At 34.5% G+C, this 27189-nt stretch overlaps 1 protein-coding gene across 4 annotated transcripts in view; it reads left to right on the top strand.

The window, feature by feature from the left end:
• Positions 1-27189, top strand: part of TCF12 (transcription factor 12) — a 389433-nt gene that overhangs the window by 72741 nt on the left and 289503 nt on the right. The window contains exon 1 of one of the 4 annotated variants that reach the window (XM_044231899.1): positions 15840-15882. The exons of the other annotated variants lie outside the window; for them this stretch is intronic. Within the exon in view, the coding sequence (XP_044087834.1) occupies positions 15855-15882 (28 nt within the window). The 5' untranslated portion in view covers positions 15840-15854. Of the gene's footprint in view, positions 1-15839; positions 15883-27189 lie in introns of those variants that run through there. 4 annotated transcript variants of the gene reach the window in all.

The following is a 27189-nucleotide window of genomic DNA, read 5'->3' as shown; positions in this document are numbered from 1 at the left end:
AATTACGGTCCTCTTTGAAGAGACAAGGTTAATAGCTGTGAAAGAACTGAAATTCGTGAGTTTTAGAATAAGTGACATGACATGAGGTTCATGAGAGTGATAAAAATGAAAGGTAAGGATTTTAAGCTATTGCTCATGTGGTTTTGACTTGAGCTTAAACATCAAAGGAAATGATGTAAGATCTGTTCTATTTATTTTAGAAAATAGATTGAGTTACTTTTTTGGGACTATTTATAAATTTTACATTAGTCCTAGAATTTTAGATTCTGAAGAGAATAAATTAGGTTAAAATTTTTTTTGTTAAATTCTTTTGTAAGAATGTTTTATAAAAAGGGATGTCCATAGCAAAATAGTTTGTTATTTTGTCTTTTAGAATGTTTTTATTATCTTTCTCCTATTTGTGTATATACGTGTGTGTATACGTGTGTGTGTATTCCTCTGTACCTTTACTCATGCTGTGCCCTCTGTTCATAATGCCTTTCTCTGACACCTTAGGCTTAGCAGTTTCTCAACACCCACATCCTACTCCACATTCCTGTGTTACCAGATCAGTTGTCATCTGACCTCTAATTTCAGTCTTTTTTTTTTTTTCCCCCCGTAAGATTTTTTTCATCCTGCCAGTCATCTTTGGTTATTTACTCATGTGCCTCTCCTCTCTCACATTTGTGCTTTTCTGGAAGATAGATATTATTTGCATATGTATTTGGGATGCCTAGCATAATACTGGCCACAAAGTAGATAAGTGTTTAATAAATTATTGAGTTACCTAAATTCTTAGTACTCAAAACTAGAGTTTGGTTTTTGGTATTTGTGGAAGATTAGGCTATGACAGGGTCATCACTTTAATGGATTTATTTATGTTGAGAGCTGCAAGTTTTCATCTTTCTCTGTATTTTCAGTAATCAGGCCCAATGGTGATTCAACTAACAACATGAACTTATATAAGTCATTTGATAAGATACTAAACTCATCACAGTTTGCTGAAATAATAAGCTTCAAATAGTAGATTTTTTTTTTACAGAAAGTTATACATGTATATATAAAACAAATTCTAAATTTAGATGTAAATTTATTAAGTGAATATTGCACATCTACTAAGCTCCAGACACTCATATAGACTTTGGAGATACAGTGGTGAGCGGGACATATATAAGTCCATGGAGCTGCTTGAAAAGTAAAAAGAATAAAAGTAAAGCATGATTATACTGAATAATGAAAAATTTTAAGCTTCTTGGTTGATATCACTAGATTAAATTTAATTTAGGTGATCACATTTTATATGTCTAATGTATTTAAAAAGCTATATACAATGTTTAGAATCCTTATGCTTTAAAGAATATAGGTAAATTCAAAATTTCTATTGATTTTTATGGTGACTACATCTAGTATAACTATAGATTTCCATAAAATCAGTAATTAGCCTGTTGAATTTCAGGAGCTGCTTTGCTTTGCAATAACATAGTATCTGCTTCATTTACTTTTGTGATGAAGTAGCCAAGTTGTTAATTTCAGACAAATTTGCAGAATTAATTTCAGTAAATATTAAATCACATTATTGCTTTTAAGTTTTACTACAGTTTAAGGAAAGGAAACCCTATATCTACATCTTAATTATATAGAACATACTTAATGTTTCAAGGAAGAAGAGTGCATTCTATGTAGAAAACAGATGAAATGGAATCTCCTTGACTAGTGATTTAATTCAAAACATATCTTATCTGAGAGGTAAGCAGTATCATTTAATTCCAAGGTAACTGCTAATGGAAAATTTTTTTTATATTCTATCTTAAAATACATCATCTGGTTTTCTTACTGTAGATATGCCTTCTGAATTATCTTTGGGGTAGGTATTAGAAGAGTTGTAGGGTTTAGATAGTTGGGATTAAAATAGGTAACAGTTCTACAGATGGGTTATATACAGTGACTATAGGATGACTACAGAGTATGAAGGTCAAATGACATATTTGAAGTTGAACAGAGTCAAAATAAACCATTGTTATTAATGCAAAGTTAATATTAGAAATAATAGTAACATTAAGAATATGGGAAATTCTTAGGATTCAAGATTCCTGGCTTGAATATTTTCTGTGAACTTTAAAATGTATTCAGCCCTCTTCTGTTACTTCTGTGTCTCCTAGTCACCCTTTGGCTACTATTGCTGCCTGTAGTCCAAGGTAATCCTTCCTTGGCAAAAGGAAGATTAATAAGCATTAAAGAGAGGAGTTAAAAACCTGAACATTATTGTGGCTCCCTATCTTCTTCTCTTCCTTCCTTTAGAATTTATGGAAGATTGGAATTAATGAAAACTGTAGAGGAGAAGCAGATAATGATATAAAGTAAACCATATTTTTAAATATAAATGTATTTCTTGGAGTGCCTGACTGGCTCATTTAAGTCTTCAACTCTTGGGTTTGGCTCAGGTCATTTTCTCAGGGTCTTGAGATCGAGCCCCACATCAGTCTCTGCACTCAGTACAGAGTCTGCTTGAGACTCCCTCCCCCGCCCTTCCTCTCCCTCTTCCTCACATGCATGTGCACATGGTGCTCTCTCTTTCTCTCAAATAAATAAATAAATAAAAGCTTAAAAAATATATAAAAATAAAAATATTACTCCACAGCTACTTAGCCCCGAACCTTAAAATTAGATTTGCTTTAGAATCCAGAATTTCTTGGGGCGCCTGGGTGGCTCAGTGGGTTAAGGCCTCTGCCTTCAGCTCGGATCATGATCTCAAGGTCCTGGGTTCGAGCCCCACATCGGGCTGTCTGCTCAGCGGGGAGCCTGCTTCTCCCTCTCTTGCTGCCTGCCTCTCTGCCTACTCATGATCTCTCTCTCTCTCTGTGTCAAATAAATAAATGGAATCTTTAGGAAAAAAAAAAAAAGAATCCAGAATTTCTTGAAATTTAAAAACTAAATTAGCAGTATATACTATGTATTATGTAATGTCCCCTAGAGGAATCTATGGTAAAACCTTATAATCAAATAAATCAGTATTTCTGAGTTGAAACATATTGACATGCACATTGAGTGGAATAAATGAGGGCTATAATTATCTTCATTTCAGGTTTTACCACTAAATAAGTTATTTAAAACTGTGGTTTTCAGAAATTTTTGGATTTTGAAATTTTTGAATGAGGGATTTGGACCTCTCTGTCTTTGTTTTGATATTCCCAAGGATCTGTAGAACCTATTTTTGTGAAGAAAGATATACTGTTCTTCTGTTTTGATCTTTATGAATCGTGGGTGTGTCTGATTGAGATAATGTGTATATATAGAAATAAATATGTAGTATGCATACACGTACATATGCATATATACAGATTTAGGGAAGCATGTGTATATTGTGTTTGTGTATGTGTGTTGGAGAGAGTGAAGGAAAATGTGTGTGTGCGTGTGGATGATAGGGACAGGGAGTGGTGAACTGGGTCCGTTTAGCTATGTTTTATCCTTGTGCTTGCTCAGGTTTGGTTACTAACATGGTGTGAAATAAAACCTTAATTGTAGTTTCATAGCCTTGTTAGCACTTAAGCTCATCATTGACAAAGTCTGTTGACATAGATAAAACCTGGGAATTCTGTGTGAAGTTAAAATCAGAACATTCCGTGTGTCATATAAATTGATAGTAAAAAATTTTAAACTAACAGTTAAATAGAGTTGGCTTAAACTACTGTTTTACTAATCCTCAAGGAATATGAAAAAAATTTTTTAAAGATTTATTTATTTATTTTAGATAGAGAGAGCACATAGGCAGGAGGGGCAGAGGGAGAAGGAGAGAGAATCTCAGTCAGACTCCCTGATGAATGCAGAGTCTTACCTGGGACTCAGTCCCAGGACCCCGAGATCATGAGCTGAGCCAAAACCAAGAGTTGAATGCTCAACTCTTGAATTGTACCACCCAGGTGCCCCTGTATGAAATGTTTTGGGTGGTGTTTAGGCACCCAAAGAAGCCATTTCACTTTGCCTATTTAATAATTAGTACACAGACTGTGGTTCAAGACAGGAAGTGACAAGTATCTGAGCCAGTTGGAATGGTAATAGGAATTTAGGTAAGCAGAAACTAATGATCCATATTGGAAATAGGCCAGGGCATTGGGGATTAACACCCTCCCATTATGAAAAGTCCCATGAGATCTCAGACGACCTCAAGAGGCTTGCACTTTTGTTTGTAAGAACCTTTGTAAGATGGTTCTAAGACACTGTGAAAAATACTCAGGCTTTCGTAATGTAAATACCAGGAAATGTGGTTAGAAATTATCTTCAGTTGTATAAACTAAATAAACTAAATCAGATGAAGTCAGATGATATAAAATCCTGGGTTGAAACGTAGTGTTCCTTTTTCAGTATTCACAATCTTCAGTATTTTTTTTTCTTCCAAATTTCTGTTTGAATTCTAGTTAATGAACATATAGTATAATATTGATTTCAGGAAGAGTTTTCATTATTTCTTAAATTTAAGGTCCCACATCTTTACAGACATTAATTACTCTTTGAGAAGCTACACTTTCATACCCCTCCAATGCTTCTGTGATGCTTTTCTCCAGACTCTGTGTTCTTTGCTGACAGCAGCAATTGTGTGTACTTTGTGAGGTCAATAAATGCTGATTCCTGCAAGAAGAAAGCTCTTAGGAAGTGAGCTTAGACATTCTGAAGAGGAAGCCCTAAGAATGAGGCAATTGATGAGGAGTATTGCAAAGGACTATTTAAAAGTGTGAGTCAGAAGGCAAATTAATATTACTTCCCTCGGGTATACCAATCTTCATATGTATATTATGATTTATTTTTTTTCTTACCTGGTGAGTTTCTCCAGATATGTAGATGGTAGCAAGTTGGCATTATCAAATCCCTTCTTTTTCATACCAGAAAGCTCAATTAGTATGCTTGTAACTATAGTTATTTTCATAAAAAATATAAAAATGAACTTCAGCCTTGTAATTTAAGGTTATAAAATAGATGGCATTTCGTGAAGAAGAGCTTGTCTTTAGAGTGTATCTTTATTTACCCCATCATGCCTACTTAATAAATTCTAATTTTTATTATTCCTTTTAAGTTAAAAAGCTTAGGAATTCTATAACCTGTTTAATTCTGAACAGTTATTTTTTCCTGTTTAAATGAGGAGCTCAACAACTAAAAAGTTAATTCCTGAAGTTTTTCTGAAATGATAGAATTTAGAAGCTATACGTGATAAAACCAATAGGACTAACTATGAGCCTAAGGGAATTACAGTTATGGGGATTTTGTTTTTTATTAATTTAAACTGTGTGTTTTACAGAGTGGGCAGAAAGGGAAGGGGAAGATTCTGAAATTACACCCAACAATTTTCAGTCTTCTTTCAGCCTTTTGTGATGCTACAGATGACTGTAGTTTGAAACTTGAAATCTGAAAGATTTGTGTTTTGTATGTTTCACATACTGTTGGGTTTTTCCACATGGTTTACCATAGCATGAGCGCAAGATCATATTTATTCTATAGAACTGAAAAACCAGTGACTTGTGTTCTAGAAAGATGAAAGTGTGGTTTTATTCAACATTATAAATAAATTGCCTTACATTACTGCTTACATTTCAGTTTTCTGTTGTGTGTATTATCAGTTGACTAAAATTAATATGTTGACAGAATCAGAGGGAAAAATTGGGCTTATGTTGCTCAATAAAATTGAAATGCTACTTTTTAAAATAAAACTTTACCCGTATAGACTGTTATGTATGATCTGTGTTTCCATGAGGAAATGTTGATTAAGTAGTTTCCATTTTGGTATTACAGTATGTCCTGTTGTAAGTTGCTGACTGTGAAAAAATTTTTAAAGTCAAAAAAGCAGCTCAGCTTAAACCCCTGGTATTTAGTATGGCAGATACAGAAATAGAAAGCTACAAGCAGTTTTATAATCTATTGAATTTCTGTATATCGTTTGAAGTAAATTAGTTTTAAAAGTTTTTAAAAGATTCTGTTGACTATAGGACTGAATTACTTTGTATATCCTCATACACAAAGGGTCTTTTTTTACTTGATTTACTAAATACACATCTACTGGTTTTTTTGTTTTTTTTCAAAGGCGGCCCTAGCTTAGAATAAGTTGCAAAATTGTCTCTGTTTAGTGTATCTGTTAGAGATGTTGGTAACCTGTAAAATACATTAATTAAATGTAATTTTGACAAGATTTATTTGTATGGAATATTTAGCAGGGTAGACTTATTTTGGAAGAAATAAAATGTCTTTAAAATCTTAAATAAGTAATTTGTTTTTGGCTTTTTTGAGGATATTTGACTATCCCTGATAAACATATCCTTGGATCTGTTAATAAAAAAAAAAATATATATATATATATATATATATATATATATATATATATAAAATTTTAAAAAACGGGGTGAAAAAGGAATTTGGATTTATAGTATTAGTCTACTTAAGTAAGATAAATTTTTGAGGATAAGGCCAATAACTTGAATTTTGGTGTTTACTTGCAAAGTGCAGTAATTCAATAGTATATGATAGTAAGTCTTTGCCTTTAAATTATTATTGATAAAGGCTGTGGAATGTGGTTTGTTTTTTTCTGAATAAAAAGTTTCGTTCTCAGGGCTTACTTCTGTCATCTAGAAGAGAGGGACATGGGAAACTCTTATAACTACTACTTTATATGAAGTTAGGACTCTAGTCAGTGTTAAGTGGCTATGGAATCTTTTATTACTTTGCAGCTTTGGCACATGGCATGATCAATACTTTTTACCTTTTTTTTTTTTTTTAAAGAATTTTATTTATTTGACAGAGAGAGCACAAATAGGCAGAGCCGCATGCAGAGGGAGCAGGAGAAACAGGCTCTCCACTGAGTAGGGAGCCCATTACAGGGCTCCATTGCAGGACTCTGGGATCATGACCTGAGAAAAACGCAGGTCTTAACCCACTGAGTCACCCAGGCGCCCCAGTCCTTTTTACTTTTAAGAAGTGGGTATTTTTACATTTCAATGAGATTACATTTAATAAGATTAAATTAACAGTGCACTATAAAGGGAACAGAAATATTTTGTGGCACTTGAAAAGCTGTTGTTTGTAGTCTGATAGGCTGTATTCTAATTTAAATTTGTGCTTTGGGAGAATTAAATTTGGACTTTAACATCTTCAGAAGTAAGATTTACGTGCTTTTTTGTGATAAACCCAGGAAATAAACTATAAGACAAAGAATGGTTTTTGTTTCAGAACACAGTTGGAGAGGTGACTTTTAAAATGTCATCTAACCATTCAAAATAAACCTTTTATTTATCAAGTTAGAGTTACATTGGTTATAAAGATATATCATATATCAGGTATATTAGTATATTGTCTTACATTTACAAAGTTAATAATGTGTTTCAAAATAACAACTGAAACATATAAGCCATAATTATTGAACAAGAAAATTAAAATATTATTTATAAAAACAGCCAAGATTGTTTCATTGTACTTCAGTGTCAGCAGAACACCTGTCTGATTTTTAAACAGTAACATATTATTTTATATCAGGAAAAATAATTTTGTTTGAACTGATTAATGACTTAAGAAATTTTGCTGTCTAGTATGACTTTAAATGTTAATGCTTTAATTATAAAGAGTATGTGGAGTTTTAGTCAAAGTTTTTTAAACCATGTTTTGAAAAAACACTGAAGCTAACTGAATATAGTAGCCAGTTAATACTTGAACTTTAAATTATATTGAGTGTTTTATGATGTGCCCAAGCATTAATTCCAAAGCAGTGACTTTTGAGAGACTAAATCAACAATTCTGACTTCTGATAATCAAAACAGAGGCCCTTATCTTTTTTATGTATGGTGAAAGATGTAAAGATACCATTTTAATTTGTAACAGTTTGATTTATAGTCAGTGGTAAATACCGAAGTGTTACGGAACCTACATGTGAGTAACCATTATAACTATAATTAAAGTCACTGTAATCTTTTAAAAAGTACACTGTAGGCTTTTAGAAGTGCACTGTAATCTTTTAAAACTATTTCCTGATTGTGGCAGTGATAGGCTCACTTAAGATTTGGAAAGTACAGAAAAAATAAAGGTGAAAATAACATTTACCGAGCTATGTTAACTATATACTGACATTTTGATGTTGGTTTCCTTCCTGCCCTTTTTCATATATATATATATATATATATATATATATATATATATATATATATATGAAACTGGGATCATAGTACTTCTGTAATGGTATTCAAATTTAACATAAAAAATATTATTTTAAATCATATTTGCATCTTATAGCTAGAATTTATAGTTTTTGCTTTAGAGAAATCAGCAAAATTTTTCTAAAAGGGCCAAATAGTGAACTATTTTAGGCTTTGTAGGTGAAGATGCAAGATTTATGATATAGTAGCTTCTCATAACCATTTAAAAATGTGAAAGCCAGGGGCACCTGGGTGGCTCAGTGGGTTGGGCCACTGCTTTTGGCTCAGGTCGTAATCTCGGGGTCCTGGGATCGAGTCCCGCACCGGGCTCTCTGCTCAGCAGGGAGCCTGCTTCCCTCTCTCTCTCTCTGCCTGCCTCTCCGTCTACTTGTGATTTCTCTCTGTCAAATAAATAAATAAAATCTTTAAAAAAAAATGTGAAAGCCATTCTTAACTTGAGTGACTTAAAAACAACTACAACAACAACAAAACCAGAACTGGCTAGATTTGGCTTATCCTCTGTAGTTTGCAACCTCTGCTTCAGAAGATTATTTGCTAATATTTTATTTTGTGTGTGTGCGTGTGTAAGTAAATCTTTCTTTAACAGTTCTTGACATTCTACTGCAAAGGCAGTGAATGAGATTGGGTGTGACCCAGATTGTAATTCCAGTGTTACTGCTACAGGAATGAGTTTGTTGGCTCCTAGAAGGAGGGCTGACCCTGACTTTGTAAAATATGGTACTTGCGGTCTCTGTAGTAGAACTAACTTGAGCATAATTCATCCTCTGCAGGAAACTTTTGTACTTGGGCTTGATGATAGGAGATGAGGATACTATGTAGGAGTATAGACCTACCTAAAAGTGTTATTTAGCTTTAAAATGTCAGGGCCATGCTCCCAAATCTAGTTTTCCTTGACCTGGCTGTATTTTCTTTTTAGTATCCATTTTTCTAAGTTCAAAGATAGAACTAAATAATAAAAACTTTATTATTCTATATGTATGTAAGGAGTAAGGGTGGAAAAGAAGGAAAAAATAAAGTAGTTAAAAATCAGTGTCAAAAAACATTTTATCTTATCTTAGGATAGAAATTGTATTTTAAAATGTATCCAGCAGGGGAAAATTGCTGCTGCTTTGATATTGCAGTAATACTGTTTATTATTAGGAATTGTGTGTGTGTGTTTGTGTGTTTGTATGTGTGTGTGTGTGTGTGTATCAGTTTACACATTTGGAAAAGTACAAAGCTTTTCCAATTAACTCTTATCTGTTCATTGCCCTTTATGATGTCTTCAGTGAAAGAAAATGTTTGGAGCAGAACAGTAGATGTAAAATAAGATTTCATGCTGTTGTTTGAAGCTGTATCCTTAATGATACGATACAAAACCAAAGTGTTGTGTCTCTTTTTTGGGGGACAGGTTTATAAACATACTTCTAGACTGTGGTTATGGGGCAGTTATATACTGCAACTTTATTCAAACAAAGCTCCACCGTTTTCCTTTGTGGTGCTTATATTTCACAGAAACATTTGGAGGGACACAATGCTGTATCTTCGTTTGCCCTTTTATTCATTTTATAAATATTGGAACCACACATTCGAGTTGGTGTATTCTAGATTGCATTTCATAGCTTGTGTTTCCTGAAACACCAAATGTACTTATTTTAATAGGGAAGGGGTGATAATTAGTTTCTAATGGGCAGTTTTGCTGTTATTTATGTGTCCTATGCATCTGTTAGCCTGCAGCATGCTACCTGCAGAACTTGGAGCAGAGGAAGTTTTGGTGGGTCAATGTGTTGTTCTTGAAATATGTTTTAAGATACTGCTGAACTTTTAAAAGTTTCTTAGCAACTTTGAGCAGGAGACCTAAATTAAAAATCTTCACTATGTTGGACACCTAAAACTAATAGAACATTGTATGTCAGCTGTACTTCAATAAAAATGAAAATTATTAAAAAGCCTATAAAAATCTCCACATCACTTTTCAGATGACACACCATCTTAGTCACTAAGTTGTTTTTCCGCTAACAGTAAAGTATTTGCACTGACCTAACCATACATTCTCCTACGATTTCTTTGCCTTTTTTCTCTCATTTTCCCTTATTGACCCTCTCTTTCCACTGACTAGATGAAAAGGTTGACCAGATCTATGAACATTGGAAAAAAGCTGAATATTGAACTTGCATTCAAAAGGATAAAGCTTGTGACCTTATGTTATCTTCCATGTAATTCTTATTGCTGCCTTATAATGTGTTAACTTATTTAATTCAGACTTTTAATTGGTTAACAATAAAGGATGGCTATTTAAATAAAGTTTGGGGGAAATAAGATCTCATCAGTATGCATTATGAAAAATGTCATTTTTAGTCTGTGGGTGTACTGACTTATCTACTGCTTAAATGATGATCATCTAAAGATTTAAAACACATTTGGAAAAAAAAAAAAGAAAAATCATTACAAAAAGAAAAAAAAATAAAACACATTTGGGGTTAATAATTTTTCATGGCAGAGCATTTAATATTTTTTTAAATAAATGAAAGTCAGTACAGATTTTTGTGTACCTTAATTCCCTTGAAATGTTTTTGTTAGGACCATGAAGTTGAATCTCATACAAATAATTTTATTATAGTACCCTTTTAAATGTATCTTTGTTAACTAATACACTGTATAGGAGTTAATAGTCTTATAATATTCAGAGTACAGAATATCTGCTTTTGATCTTTCGTTGTTTTAAAGATTTGTTTATTTATTTATTTTAGAGAGAGGGAGGGTGGAAGGGGAGGGACAGAGAGAGAGAGAGAGAGAGAGAGAAAATCCTGAAGTAGACGCCCTGCTGAGTGTGGAGCCCAGTGCAGGTGTTGATCCCAACACTCTGAGTTCATCAAGCTAGCTAAAATCAAGAGTTGGCCACTTAACTAACTGATCTACCCATGTGCCCCTTTTTCTCTGTTGTTGTTTGTTTGTTTCTTTTTTTTTTAAGGGAAATTTTAAAACTTCAATTTTTCTATCATTTAGCAGTCGAGAGTTTGGAAGGGTTTAAGGGCCTTTTGTTGTTGTTGTTGTTGTTGTTAAGATTTAGTTTATTTATTTGACAGACAGAAACACAGCAAGAGAGGGAACACAAGTAGAGGGAGTGGGAGAGGGAGAAGCAGGCTTCCCACTGAACAGGGAGCCTGATGTGGGCGGATCTCAGGGTTCTGGGATCATGACCTGAGCTGAAGGCAGATGCTTAATGACTGAGCCACCAAGGTGCCCTGGGCCAATCTTTTGAAATGAAATTTGTCCTTAATGATTGTAGTTGGAGTCTGCTATGAAAAGTATTTAACATTTCTTTGAATGATGATTCTTAACTAATTAACCTGTAAAATGAACCACTCACATAGATACCCTGTGGTGTAACCATCATGTCATTGTGATTTTCATAGAGTGGGGAAGCAGATTCCTTTTTTAATTTTTAAAATATTTTATGTTGAAAAATTCTCTCTAAAATAAAAAAGAATAGGGCGCCTTGGGGGCTCAGTGGGTTAAGCCGCTGTCTTCGGCTGGGGTCATGATCCCGGGGTCCTGGGATCAAGTCCCACATGGGGCTCTCTGCTTAGTGGGAGCCCTGCTTTCCTCTCTCTCTCTCTGCCTGCCTCTCTGTCTACTTGTGATCTCTGTCTGTTAAATAAACAAATAAAATCTAAAAAAATAAAATAAAATAAAAAGAATATAGGAGGATATAAAGTTGGATGAGCTGCATTACTTAGGTTTAATTACAAATACCATTTTGTATTTATTTGTATTTATAATTTGTTTTTAAATTGTGTTACTTTTTTGTATTTGTATTTTTTGTATCATTGTATTTTAATTATGTAATATAATTTTATAATTATAGTTCTATAGATTAAATAATATTTCAGACATAAATAATAATATTTCAGACATATTTTTCTTATTAAAATTTTTTTCTCTTTCAGCTTTATTGATATGTAATTTACATGCAGTATTGGGCAAGTTTAAGGTATACAGCATAATGACTTAATTAAGATTACTCTAATAAGCTTAGTGGACATAAATTATCTTCTGTAGGTACAAAAGAGGAAAAAAATATTTTTCCTTGTAATGAGAACTTTTAGGATTTCCTCTTTCAGCAACTTTCAAATATACCATATAGTAGTGTTAACTGTATCATTATATTGTACATTACATCCCTAGGACTTACTTACCTTATAACTGAAAGTCTGTACTTTTTGACTGCCTTGATCCTATTTCTCCTTTTCCTACCCCCCACCTCTGGTAAGCCCAAATCTGATCTCTTTTTCTTTGAGTTTTTGTTTGTTTTTTTATATTCCACATAAAAGTGAGGTAATATAGTATTTATCATTCTCTGTCTGTCTTATTTCACTTACTATAAGGCCTCCAGGCTCTATTTAAGTTTTTGCAAATGGCAGGATCTCCTTTTTTTTTTTTTTATGGCCGAATAGTATTCCATTGTGTATATACCCATCACATTATCTTTATCTGTTCATCTGTTGATAAGACACTTAGGTGGTTTCCTTGTCTTGGCTATTACAAATAATGCTTCATTGAACATGATGGTGCAGATATTTCAACATAGTGATTTTGTTCCTTTGGAAATATACCCAGAAGTGGAATTGCTATGTAATATAATAGTTCTGTTTTTAATTTTCTGAGGAACTTCCATACTGTTTTCCATAGTGGCTGAACCAAGATTACAGTCCCATCAGCAGTGCACGAGGGTTTCCTTTTCTCTACATCCTCCCCAACATTTATCTTATCTTTTTGATGATAATTATTCCAGCAGTCATGAGGTGATATCTCACTGTGGTTTTGATTTGCCATTTCCCTAATAGTGATCTTGAGCATCTTGCAGATACCCATTCGCCATCTGAATATCTTCTTTGGAAAAGAAAACCTTTGTCCAGTTTTTAATTGGATTATTTATTTTTGTGCTATTGAGTTATATGAGTTCTTTATATATTTTGGATATTAACCCCTTACCAGATACATTGTTTAAAATATTTTGGTCTTTCCTTCCATGTAAAGTTTTAAGATTTTTTTTTTCTACTTTTGTAAAAAATGCCATTGGAATTTTCATGAGGATTACATTGAATCTGTAAATGGCTTTGGGTTGTGTGGACATTTTAATAATATTAATTCTTCCAATCTATGAATATAGGATGTCTTTCCATTTATTTTGTCTTAAGCAGAATCCTTATTTTCTGATAGTACATATTAACATTTTGAGGACCTTGCAGTGATAGTCTGTAGCTATTAAAGCTCTTTAGCCAAAACATGAACAGCTTTTCTTAATAGTATAATGGGTGTCTTTCCATGTATTAGTTACTATGTCAATTAGGGCTTTTTTGGTAAGTGGAAAGAGAACTCCTAAGACTATTTTAGTTTTTTCTTTTTCTTTTTAATTATTTTAGAGAGGAAGGAGGGGAGGGGAGAGGCAGAGAGAAAATCTTAAGCAGGCTTCATGCCCAGCATGGATCCTGATGCGGGGCTTGATCTCACAACCATGAGATCATGACATGAGCCAATATCAAGAGTCAGATGTTTAACTGACTGAGCCACCCAGGCACCCCAAGACTGTTTTCTTTTTTTAGATTACTGATATCTTCTGATAAGGATATTTGAGGTTTCTGTATGTCAGTGAGAATTGTATAGCTAAGAATAGAAATTAGAGGATAGTTTCATTTTTAGCTATATAGATAAGCATATACACTTTATTCCACTGAATGCGTCTATAAAACCTGGACAAAACGGATGGACAGCTATTTGAGGATTCTGAAGAATAAATAATAACTAGTGGATTGGGAAGGAAGACTAGAATTTAAAGTAATAACCAAAATAACTATCAGTTTACCATTTCGTTCCTTTCATTATTACTGAGGCTGAACTTAACACAGTCTGAAGGCTACAAGTTGGCACTTAAGTATATAAAGAGAGCTCCAAAAGAAGCCCACTAGTTCTGGCTCCAGGAGTGGGAAAGTTAACTCCTAATGCACAATGTGAACATGGAAATTCTCTTTTTTTCTTTTCTTTGTTCTCTCATGTCATGGTCCCAAGTATCCCTGTAGAAATGGCAGCAGAGACTGCAGCAGTAGCCTGCAGTGAGAACAGCGAGGGATGGGAATCCTCCTTTTCATTTGACAACTCCCATTACTTTTTGTTTCCTCTTTTATTTTTCTAGTGCCTGGCCCCAGAGCAGGTAGAATAATAGAAGTATGTGATCAAGCAGGTTACCTAAAGCCCCAGCATTCTTGCTGAAAAAAATGAAAAGGGATGCCCCAGGGAATTGGAAAGTACTGAGGTCATTAAGAGGGAGAAACTTGGGAAGACAGTACCATAAATTTGTTTATGAATTTTTGGACTCATCTCAGACCTGTGCATACATACTACCACTCAAGTCCTAGACTGCTCATTGGATGATACAAGGTGGGACAAATTCAAATAGCACATCAAAGCCTTTGAAAATTGAACTGATATTGGGACCATGGCCATAGCAACCATTTTAGAACTTGTGGCCTGAACCTAACTGTTGATCTATTAAAACAACTGTTGAGTTGTTTCAACTCTACTGTACTGTACTGTACTGTTTCAACATACAGTTCAACTGTATGTTGAACCTAACTGTTGGGCTATTAAAACAAAAATACTAACATTATTCACAGGATTTAAACAGGAACCAAAGTTTCATATTTAAAATAATCAGATTATAATTCAAAATTATGTAGCATATAAGGAACCAGGAAAATTTCATTCACATGGGTGGGAAGCAATGGTATATATACATACCATCATGATACTGATATTGGAATAACATGGTAGAGAGATTATAGTACCTATTATACAGATGTTCCAGTGAGCACTTGTGAATGCTCTAGAAATAATTGGAAATCGTGGGAAAGAGAAGGTATAAAAAAGACGTGGAATTGTTAGAACTGAAAGGTACAACAGGTGAAAAAAAAACACTGGAAGACTCAGTAGCAGAGAGGAAAGAAATTTTTAAGAATTGAACAGAGCCTCAGGGTACTATGAGAAAATAACAAAGTGCTAGACTTTTAAAGACAGTTTAAGAAAGAATGTGGTGCTAAAAATATTTGAAGAAATAATGGCCTTAAAATATCACAAATGTAGGTAAAGATGTAGACATACAGATTTGAAGAATCCAAAACAGGATAAACCCAAAGAAATCCATACCCAGGCAGATCATAATAAATCAGAACTGACATTTTTACTATTTTGAGTCTACCAATCCATGAACACAGTATGCCTTTATATTTACTTAGGTCTTCTATGATTTCCTTCATCATTAATAGTTCACAGCATGTATATCATGTACACATGTATATTATATTTACACAAAAGTACTACATTCCTTTGGAACTAATGTAAATTATATTCATTATGTCATTGTACCATTGTACATTGCTAGTATATAGAAATACAACTCTGTGTGTGTGTTAGTCTTGTCTCCAGTAACCTTGCTAAATCTCTAAAGATTTCCTTGGGATTTTCTACATAGACAATCATGTCTGTAAATAGGGACAGTTTTATTTCTTCCTTTGTAATCTGTATGCCTTGTACTTCCTTTTGTTACCATATGAACAATAACCAAGACTTCCAGTAAAATACTAAATAGGAGAAGTAAAAGTAGACATCCTTGCCTTGATTTTATTCATGGGAGAAAGCACAGAGTCCCTCAGCATAATGTATACTGTTGGCTGTAGATTTCTTGGTAAGTTGTTTTTGGTCATGGATTATTTATTCTTTTTTGTGGATAATAAAATTTAATTTGCTAATCTTCTATTGAAGATTTCTGTAACTTTGTTCATAAGGTATACTGGCCCATAGTTTCTTTCTACTTTCCTTCTTTTCTCCTTTCTTTATTATTTGCTATCATTGGCTAGTTTGGATATCAGGTTAATTCTGGCTTCAGAAAGACAGAAAGTATTCTCTCTTCTATTTTTTGGAAGAAATAGTAGAGAAAGAATGTTATTTTAGTTCTTTTTAAAGTATTTGGTAGAATTTACCAGTAAATCCTCTGGACTAAATATTTCTTTCTTGAAAAATTTTCAATTATGAATTTAATTTCTTTCATAGTTTTTTTTTTTTTAAGATTTTATTTATTTATTTATTTTTTTATTTGACAGACAGATCACAAGTAGGCAGAGAGGCAGGCAGAGAGAGAGGAGGAAGCAGGCTCTCCGCAGAGCAGAGACACCCCCCCCCCCCATGCGGGCTCCATCCCAGCACCCTGGGATCATGACCTGAGCCGAAGGCAGAGTTTTTAACCCACTGAGCCACCCAGGTGCCCCTGAACAAACGATTTTTAAAAGATAATACTTTTTTTTTTTTTTAAGATTTTATTTATTTATTTGAGAGAGAGAATGAGAAAAAGCAGGAGAGGAGAAAGGTCAGTAGGAGAAGCAGACTCCCTGCTGAGCAGGGAGCCTGATGCGGGACTCAATCCTGGGACTCCAGGATCATGACCTGAGCCGAAGGCAGTCACTTAACCAATTGAGCCACCCAGGCGCCCCTAAAAGATAATACTTCTTAGGGCAAATAAAAAATCCGATGTTGTGGGGCAGCCTGGATGGCTCAGTGGGTTAAGTCGCTGCCTTCGGCTCAGGTCATGGTCCCCAGGGTCCTGGGATCGAGTTCCGCATCGGGCTCTCTGCTGAGCGGAGAGCCTGCTTTCTTCTCTTCTCTCTCTCTCTCTCTCTCTGCCTGTCTCTCTGCCTACTTGTGATCTCTGTCTGTCAAATAAATAAATAAAAAATCTTAAAAAAAATCCGATGTTGGAATAATTAGACATTTATTTACAAAAAAAACTCATTTTAAGTTTCCATCTTCTATAAAAATTAACTCAAAACCCACCATAGACCTAAATGTAAAATGTAAACTATTAAACTTTTAGAAGAAAACGGGAAGAAACCTTCCCAATCTGGAGTTAGGCAGAGTTCTTAGACGTGACTTAAAAAGTACTAAAAAGTACTAAAAAGTACTAAAAGTACTAAAAGAAGTTGATAAATTGGAGTTCATTAAAATAAAAATTTTGCTCTACAAAAGACAATGTTGAGAAACAAAAAGACATGTTAGAGATTAGGCAATGATATTTGCAAATAAGTATCTCACAAAAGACTTGTATTCAGAAACATATAAGTAACTCTCAAAACTCAACAGTAAGAAAACTAACAGCCCAATTCAAGAGTGGGTGTAAGGTTGAGCAGACATACCACTAAAGAGGATAAAAGGTTGGCAGATACACATCTGGAAAGATGTTCAACTCATTAGCCATTAGGGAAATGCAAGTTAAAACAAGTTGAAATAAATACCCCTACATAGCTATTCGAACAGCTAAAATTAAAATATCTTATGATAGTATATCAAGTACTATTGAGGATGGAGATCAGTGGAGCTTCTTACATATTGTTGGTGTGGGTGCAAAATGGCATAACCAGTTTGGAAAGGAGTTTGACAGTTTCTTATAGAGTTAACTGTACACTTAGCCTATGACCCAAGAACTCCACGCCTTGACATTTACCCTAGAGAAATAATAATTTATATTTACACAAAAATCTGTATACAAATACTTACAGAAGCTATATTTATAGTTGGAAAGGACTGGAGGCAACCTAGCTGTCCTTCAGTAGATAAAGGGTTACACAAAGTGCCGGCAAACTATACAATGATATGATATTCAGCAGTTAAAATGAAAAATTGCTTATACATGCAACAAATTGAATGAATGTCAAATGCAGTACACAAACTAAGGAAACCACTTTAAAGATTCAGTACTGTGTGTTTCTATTTATACAACATTCTGAAAAGACAAAACTATAGTGATAGAAAACATATCAGTTCTTGCTGCAGTTAGCTTTAGTGGGAGCATGTGGCTACAAAGGCATGAAGGAGGTTTTTGTGTAATGTAACTATTCTCTATCATGATTTGATGTTGGCTCCAAGAACATAATGTTACCCAGTTCATAGACTTGCACATGACAATTTTTAATTTTATTCTATGACAATTTGCCAAATACAATTTTAAGAACTAAAAATAGAAGTTAGGGAAAATGGGTAGGAAAGGTGGTAGAGACCAAAATTGCACCAAAATTCAGGAATTTGTTTCTGGATTTAAATAAAACACTGAGGCACACCTGGGTGGCTCAGTGGGTTAAGCCTCTGCCTTCTACTCAGGTCATGGTCTCAGGGTCCTGGGATCGAGCCTTTCATCAGGCTCTCTGCTCAGCAGGCAGCCTGCTCCCCCCACCCCACCCCTCTCTGCCTGCTTCTCTGCCTCTTGTGATCTCTGTCGAATAAGTAAATAAAAATCTTAAAAAAAAAGAAAAGAAAGCACTGGTTCAATGGTTGTATTATCTACATAATGTGAAAGCCAACTACAAGTTATTATTTTTAAAAACATATTTTAAAATGTTTCTTTTCATAATTGTCTGCTAAACTTGCTCATTTTGTTTTTAATTTGGAATATTCATTCAACCTGCTTTGTAAAATTTGAGAGAAAACATGTTCTGTATATATAAAACCTACCAATTTTCATTTTGATCTTTTTTGCTTCTTGAAATTTTTAAAATGTATATAACAAGCAATGATAACACACTTCTAAATAAAACAGAGTTGAAGAAGAAACCTCAAAAGTAATTAAAAAATATTTTGAACTAAAAAGGAAAACCCAACTTAGTAAAATTTGTGGCATGCAGGAAAAACAGTGGTTAGATATTTATAGCATTGAATGTGTATATTAGAAGAAAGATATAAAATCAGTAATGTAAACTTTACCTTAGGAAGCTAGAAAAAGAACCCAAAGTAAGCAGAAATAAAAATAGAAAATTTGATAAAAAAATCTATGAAACTGAAAATAGGAACTTAATGGAGAAAATCAGTGAAGCCAGAAGTCAAAATTCTTCAGATAGATAAAACATGATGAAGCTGATGGTTTTCCAGTGCCACTTTTCAGGGTCTGGTTTTGTTTTTTTTGTTTTTATCTCTCTATTAATGGTTTTTGGTTTTGTGCATTAAGCCTAATTATTCTTTCCACTGAGGTATCATCTATGTAATACTTGTTTCAGGGCTTGGCTTCTTTTTCTCGATTTTATTCTTTCATGGCAGGTGTGCACTTAATATGACTCTGTAGCAATATCTTTCCTAGTCATAAATTTTACATTTCTTCTAATTCTTCTAAACTTTTTATTTATATTTCAGTGTCCAGGAATACCACAAAATTGTTTTGATTTTTATAGGTTTCACAATTGAAAATCAGCCTGTAGTACTACAGTAAGCCTTTCAGAAAAAGAAGTTCTCCTACATAACCATACCACCCTTTTCATGACAAAGAAAATTAACTGCAGTTCCTCTAACACTGTTCCTATTTACACTTAATGAGTTGTCACCCAAAATGTCTTTCTTGGGTTTAAAAAAATAGTCTTTGCATTTGATTGCTACATATTTTCAGTTTCTTTTAAGTTAAAAATTTCCCTTACAATTGACTTTTTTTTTTTTTTTAAGATTTTGTTTATTTATTTCACAGAGATCACAAGTAGGCAGAGAGGCAGGTAGAGAGAGAGAGAGGAAGAGGCAGGCTCCCAGCTAAGCAGGGAGCCCGATGTGGGGTTTGATCCTAGGACCTTGAGATCATGACCTGAGCCGAAAGCAGAGGCTTTAACCCACTGAGCCACCCAGGCGCCCCGACAATTGACTTTCTAAAGAAATCAGAACAACTGTATGGTAGAATGTCTTATATTCTGCATTTGTGTGATATTTCCTGCAGTTTATTAAATGTGTTCCACTATCTTCCATTTTTTTCCTAAAACATTTTATGTCAATGAAACTTTATAATTGATGCTCTTACATATAACATCAAGAGATGCTTAATATTGAATAACTGGTTTTTATTTTAACCATAGTTTGTTCTGTGGGTTGTCTTTCTTGTAAGAGTTCAAGGGAAAAGGTAGAAGGGAAGAATTGCCACTGTCCTTTGAAGTTCATAGGAGTAAAAAAATGTGTCCAGGTATAACAGGTAGAACAACTCTAGCATAACTGGATTGAGGAGAATATCAAACTGTTTCTAGAAAAAGAGGGACCAGTGAGATTTGGTTTTGGGGTATGGGTATGTTGAGATTGAGGAGTGTTATGTCTAGTTCTTCTGTAGGGTTTTCTTTGTCTACAAAAAGAGGCCAGTCCTGGAGTACAAGGTGACATGCACTGTTGCTCCAAAAGAGAAAAACTGGAAGCTCTTGCTTTTTATTTATAGGCAGAGACATGGTAGCAGCAGTGGGGTGTGTGTGTGGCGGGGTGGATTTGAGTGTTTGGAAGGGGGGTGTTCAACATGCTCCTTGAAAAACACACACTTCTTTTACTTTTCACTCTTCAGAAAACTGAGCACAAAGAGGAATAACCAAATATGCCTTCAAAGAAATCGCATTCTCATTTTCCTCCCTAGGTGAGTGTATGTAAGGTCATATTTAGTCACAATTAATGTTAGGATTACTTAACATGTCAAGTCTATTAAAACAAATGCAATCCACCTGACACATGTATTTTGTATTCATTAACCTGAGATTTCTTTCTGTGTTGATAGACACCAGTGTTGATTGCCTACAATTAATTGATTTCTTCATGTATTTTTTTTAAAAGATTTTATTTATTTATTTGATGGGGGTGGAGAGAGAGATCACAAGTAGGCAGAGAGGCAGGCAGAGAGAGAGGAAGGGAAGCAGGCTCCCTGCTGAGCAGAGAGCCCGACTCGGGGCTCAATCCCAGGATCCTGGGATCATGATCTGAGCTGAAGGCAGAGGCTTTAACCCACTGAGCCACCCAAGCACCCCGCCTTCATGTATTTTTTGACACAGCACAGAGTATTCAACCAGCAAAAGACAGTTAACAGTGAAGCATGTCATTTCTAGAGTCCTATACAGATATACCCCAATCTGAAAAGGAAACTGATTTGAGAGAATGTCCTAAAAGCTTTTCTTTGGATTGACAAGCTGTTAATCTAAAGGGAAACTCAATTTCCACTCAGTATGTCTCTGTAAAAACTTCAAGTTTAAACAGATAAAATAAAACAAGCCTAGTCCGGGGCGCCTGGGTGGCTCAGTGGGTTAAGCTGCTGCCTTCGGCTCAGGTCATGATCTCAAGGTCCTGGGATCGAGTCCCGCATCGGGCTCTCTGCTCAGCAGGGAGCCTGCTTCCTCCTCTCTCTCTGCCTACTTGTGATCTCTCTCTGTCAAATAAATAAAATCTTTAAAAAAAAAAAAACAAGCCTAGTCCATGGATCCTGTTACGATGCACTACTCAACGCATAACACTTAACAGTTTGTGGGTAATGAGTGATTCAGATTAATCCTTTATCATGTTCATACCTGGGAAACCAGCGGATAATATGAACTCTGCGTCTAAGAAAACAGGATCAATTCTAAAGTCTGTGAATTGGATTTCCAAGTGAGCTGAGAGTTCACCAGTTAATACGACCATACTTCTTCCAGACTGTATCACTACTTAGTTAATAGTATACTTAGAAAAATTTATTCTTCTAGAGGAGGATCATGATTATTTCCTAAGGGCTTTTATATTAGAAATTTAACAAACATTCATTTCTGGAAACTTTCAGATTCACACTTTCCATTGGTTGAGGTAACCTAAAGATGGCATGGTGTAGGGTAATGGATAACGATAGTCAGTTTTCCTTCAAGATAGTTATGTTCTATAAAGTTATCAGATGCTAAGTTAATGAATAATGAACCATTGCTTCTGGTGGAAATACAGAATTAGGTTCCTGTAAGCCTCTGGTCACAGAACTTTTGTTAATTAGTCATTATATATACACTTGTTTTATGTTTTATTTGTGTTTCTGTTTAAGGACTTAATGTTATCTCATTGATTCATTAACATTGAACTCATGATCAACAGTACTATAACTCATACCTGAAACTAAGCATATTTTCTCCATAAGACATGTCCCAACCGTCTTGTGCTTTAGGAACACTAGAAAGCACTTAAAATGGCTTGGGAGCCATTTTGAACAGTGAAACCACCAACAAAAAGGACAAAAAAAAAAAAAAAAACCACATTAAAAATGGCACTAAATAGTTTGCAAGAAGGATGCTTTTTTATAGTCCGAGGGCTAAAACAAGAAGGCCTTGTTTGACCTCAGCTGGGAACACATATGCCAGGTATTCCCAATTCTTCGTGACTCTGCACATGTCCACAAATAACTGAAAGCCCAACCAGTATATGAATAATTTTAGTAAGTAGACAAATTTGCATATACAGAACCTGTGAATAATGAGGTTCAATGGAATCTAATGATCCTTGGGTACCTGTGTAGACTGAGAACGGGAGCTAAATAATGTTATTTTTCTCTTCTGTGTTTTTAGCTTTCTCTTTACTTGGTCTCACAGGCAAACTTAAAATTAAATGGAACTTTTCCCTTTCTTGAAAGCTTGTTGACTCTGGCTCCTCACTGATGTGAGACTGATGTGGTAAGGCATCAGTCTCCTAGTATTTTGAGGAGGATATGGGCTGTTGACCTTTAATGATGAATATAGCTTTTGTTGTCAGTGATAAAATTTCTATTAAGACTGATTCTCACTCCCAGGTTATGATAAACTAATATTCTGACTTCATGTGAAAAATTACATAGTGTTTTCCATCCTCTCCTCAGAATATTGATGATTAAAAATTCAACTAAAACCTCAACATGGAACACAACATTAATTCATATTTTGTGTGGCTCATTTATTCTTTTTTTTTAATTGTGAGTTTATACTCAATTCTCTAACTTTTCAGGAAATTTAGAAATTCATTCTAATTCTTAAAAGTATTAGCTATACCGTATGTCTCTTTTATTGAACTGTTTTTCTTCTGTTCATTAAAAACATTTTGTGCTTAAAACTTTGTGCCTATAAGATAGATTCCAGCCAGATAATGTGAATATCTGTTTATTATTCTTTAGGAAATTCATCTAGTTTCTAAGGACTTATGATCAGTGTATTATCCTTAGAAAAGCGTTACTTTATTGATACTTCTCAATATTTTTAGGGGTTACTTAAATAAAAATAGGTGTAAATACAACAACACTCATGGTAAAAATTTGGAGAATACTTGATTTTAAAAAGTTAAATAGACTTTCTTAGTATAGGACTTTTTAGTACTCATGTACATTTTCATCTCCCAGAGGTACTCAAGTATTGTATATACTGTATAAACACATTGCATATGTTTCCTAAATTTATGTGAAAATGGAATTCTTTTTGAGAGGTTACTTGGTGGGTCAGTCAGTGGTCTATGGAATAAATTTGGGGAAATACTGGCTTTGACAACCTCCTTACAACTTCTTCCCATGGATCTCATTTCTGCTCTTGTGGCAAAATGAAGTGAATTTATTTCCTCTTCTACATAATAGTCCTTTGAGTATTTTAAAGAAGCTAAATATCACTCTTAAGGTTTTTATTTTCCTGGTAAAATGTCCTCTGCCCTTTAAAGGCTTCTTAACATAATCTTACTATTAGACCTTTTAGCAAACCTTTGATACTTTATTAGACATATTAGTACCACCTTTATTGGACTGTAAGGTTATGACAAGTACTGATTTCTTTGTGTATCTGATTTTATTTACCTTTGCATGCAGTATCTGTTTTACTTAATTGTTCCTCTTGCCTGCTTTCTCCCTGTCTCCCCCTTGCACACCCCAAAACTCCTTGACAATAGGTGAAGGCCAGGAAAGATAAGAAGTGTAAAACATGGACCCAAATAGAGAACATTGGTAACATGCATTTCATTTGCTGGTGGGGTTATGTGAGACAGCGTAGTTGGTAAACTCTGAGATTAAATGCAAGATGTATAACTTAACTTTTAGTAAAAAAAAGAAAATTCTTCAGCAAATTCTTTATAAGAATAAAATTTTAAAGCAAGTCCATCTTAACCCTGACATGACAAAAGAACAAGAAGGAGCAACACGGGAGAATCAGTTAACTTTCATTTGGAGAGTTTTTAACTCATAGTAGGTCAAAGCTGATCTTATTTATAGGGAAAGGTTTTTTTTTTTTTTTTTTCTCTATTTTTGAAGCAAAAGTAAGGAAAATAGTTATTGCCTGATTTGTTGATTATATAAAAACAACCCCTGGGCAGGGGAGATCCACTTGGATATTAGGGTGTGTGGATAGAGCTGTTCTGGAAAAAGTTTGGAGACCACCTTAATTTTGGAAGATGGTTATTAGGCATTCTTCTGGATGAGTCATCAGATGTTCTTGATTCCTTAAAACAGAATTTCTGGTAGTTCATGTGACTGCATTATTATTTAGTCACAATGTTGTAGGTGTACGAACTGGGCAGGAAGAGCCATGAGCTGGTGTTTTTTAAGTTTTGGGTGTCAGAAAAATTCCTAGGATTCTTCTTCAGGTAAAGGGAGATGATCTTTGAGTTTGTGCTGGCCTTTTGTTGGACTTACCTTGATACCAGCATATAGACATTGTATAAAATGGTTAATAAAAGTTTTGTTAACCATAGTAGTCATTTTAAGTTTTTGGAGTGATTAAATATTAAACAAACCAACTGTCTTTTTTTTCTTTTTAAAAATTAAATTTATTTATTTTCAGCATAACAGTATTCATTATTTTTTCACCACACCCAGTGCTCCATGCAATCCGTGCCCTCTATAATACCCACCACCTGGTACCCCAACCTCCCCCTCCCTCCGCCACTTCGAATCATGAGAGACTATGGACTCTGAAAAACAAACCAACTGTCTTTTACCAAAGAATGCTCTCCCTTTCTCCTGTCATCCACATTCTCTATTGCTTGTGTTGGCAAAAACTAATTTTCAGTTCAGATATTTATAGAGTCTAAAGACTTTCTATCAAATTTTAAAGACTTTTATGATTTCAAGGACTTCTAAGAGAAGAAATTACATTTTGAGAGCCGGCTATGAAAGTAGACCTAGGAAGTGTTTTCCTACATTTCTCCATGTAATTAATTCATATTCTAACTTTGCTTCTTATAATGAGATTTGTATGAAATGATACTTTTACTAATATGACTAATCACTTCTGAATGTTTGCTCTTTGCTGTTACATTTCAGTAAAGTATTTTTTTCCTCTTAAGGGATCTTAACAGGCAGACTTTTTGAATTTTAATTTGTGTGGAGGAAACAATATTTAAGTGGGGGAATTTCTGTTATGATTAGAAATTGAAATATGAAAATCACATAAAACACAAGACCATTTTAATAACTTAAAGTTTAATATACTAAATTAATATGTTCAATGACTGTTACGTGGGTTTAGAAGGAAAGAAATATTGTCCCAGCCTGGAAAACAGTGCTAATAGGTGTAAAAACTGAGATCTTTAACATGTTCATAACTTTCAGTGTATCGATTTTTTTTTTTTAAAGGAAAATATTTTGGTTCAGTTAGGACTATCACAGAAAAAGTGATGGTATTTTCTTTTACAGTGTTGTTTCTCCAACTATTAGAACATATGAGTAGAAACTATTAAAGGCGTGTGTGCTCTGCAAATATAAGTATTGCTCTTGGGAATTATTGCTTCCATGGGAAGCATGGGAAGCATGAGAGGTTAGCTTACAGGGTGTTCGTTGAATGTTCTTGGGATCAATATCTGAAAAGGAAAGGAAGGAAGCAGAATTGGGTATATGATAAAGTTGATATTGGGTATATGATAAAGTTGAATTGTGATTCAGGCCCAGTGACATTCTTGACCTACTCTACTATGAATTCAGTAGATAGATTGTCCCTTTAGAGTTGTCCTGAGTTGGGCTACAATTGCAGGCCTTCATAGCTTTGTATGGATGTCATTGGATAGGGGCTGTCTAGGAAGTGGAGGGGGGGCGGGGCAAACTTGGGCAAAACTGCTCTCTATAGCTCAGACACAGCAGCTAAGGCAGTGAGCTCTTTATTAAGAGGGGTTTGGTGGCAAACCGTATTCTCTACAGGAAAATTTTGTTGAGTCTGGTGTGGTTTCTTTTTTTGCTTATTTTTCTTTATGGTTGTCTTTGTGCCTCTGTGGTAAGTTATATCACTTTTCTCTCCTCTGAGCAAGGGCAAGGGGCTTGGCTTACTTTTAACTGACTTGAACAATTACTGAGAACCTTTAAGTATTCTTAGAGTATCCTTTTTAAATTTAGGGTTAAAGATTATTTATTAAAAATTTTTATTGAAGTAGTTGACACACAGTATTGCATTAGTTCCATGTATACAACATGGTGATTCAACAATGCTATATGTTATGCTATGTTCACCATAAGTGTTGCCACCATACAATACTATTAAATACCATTGACTGTGTTTCCTTTGTTTTACCTTTCATCCTTCCCAAGTGGCATTCATTCCATAAATGGAAGCCTGTATTTCCCCCTCCCCTTCCCCTATTTTACCCACCCCCACTAACTCCCCCTCTGTCAACTACCAGTTTGTTTTCTGTATTTATGGGTCCATTTCTGTTTTTTTGTTGTTGTTGCTTTTAGATTCTATATATAAGTGAAATCATATTGTATTTGTCTTTTGACTTACTTCACTTAGCATAATCCCTCTACATCCATCCATGTTGTTGCAGAGGGTAAGATCTCATCTTTTTTATGGCTGAGTAATATTCCATTGTATATATTACCAAATCTTTATCCATTCATCTTTTGATGAACAGTTGCATCGTTTCCACATCTTGGCTATTGTAAATAATGTTACAGTAAACATAGGAGTGCATATATCTTTTCAAATTAGTGCTTTTGTTTTCTTTACTCCTTAGTAAAGGAATAGAATGTTACGGTATTTCTAATTTTTTGAGGAATCTCTGTATTGTTTCCCATAGTGGTTGAACCAATTTACATTCCTATCAAAAGTGCACAAGGAGGGACGCCTGGGTGGCTCAGTTGGTTGGACGACTGCCCTCGGCTCAGGTCATGATCCCGGAGTCCCGGGATCGAGTCCGGCATCGGGCTCTCAGCTCCACGGGGAGTCTGCTTCTCTCTCTGACCTTGTCCTTGCTCATGTTCTCTCTCACTGTCTCTCTCTCAAAT

This window comes from Neovison vison, chromosome 13 (genome assembly GCF_020171115.1).
Source record: "Neovison vison isolate M4711 chromosome 13, ASM_NN_V1, whole genome shotgun sequence".
Taxonomy (NCBI): domain Eukaryota; kingdom Metazoa; phylum Chordata; class Mammalia; order Carnivora; family Mustelidae; genus Neogale; species Neogale vison.
Note: the sequence above shows the minus strand (reverse complement) of the source record. Positions and strands in the feature narration are given on the sequence as shown.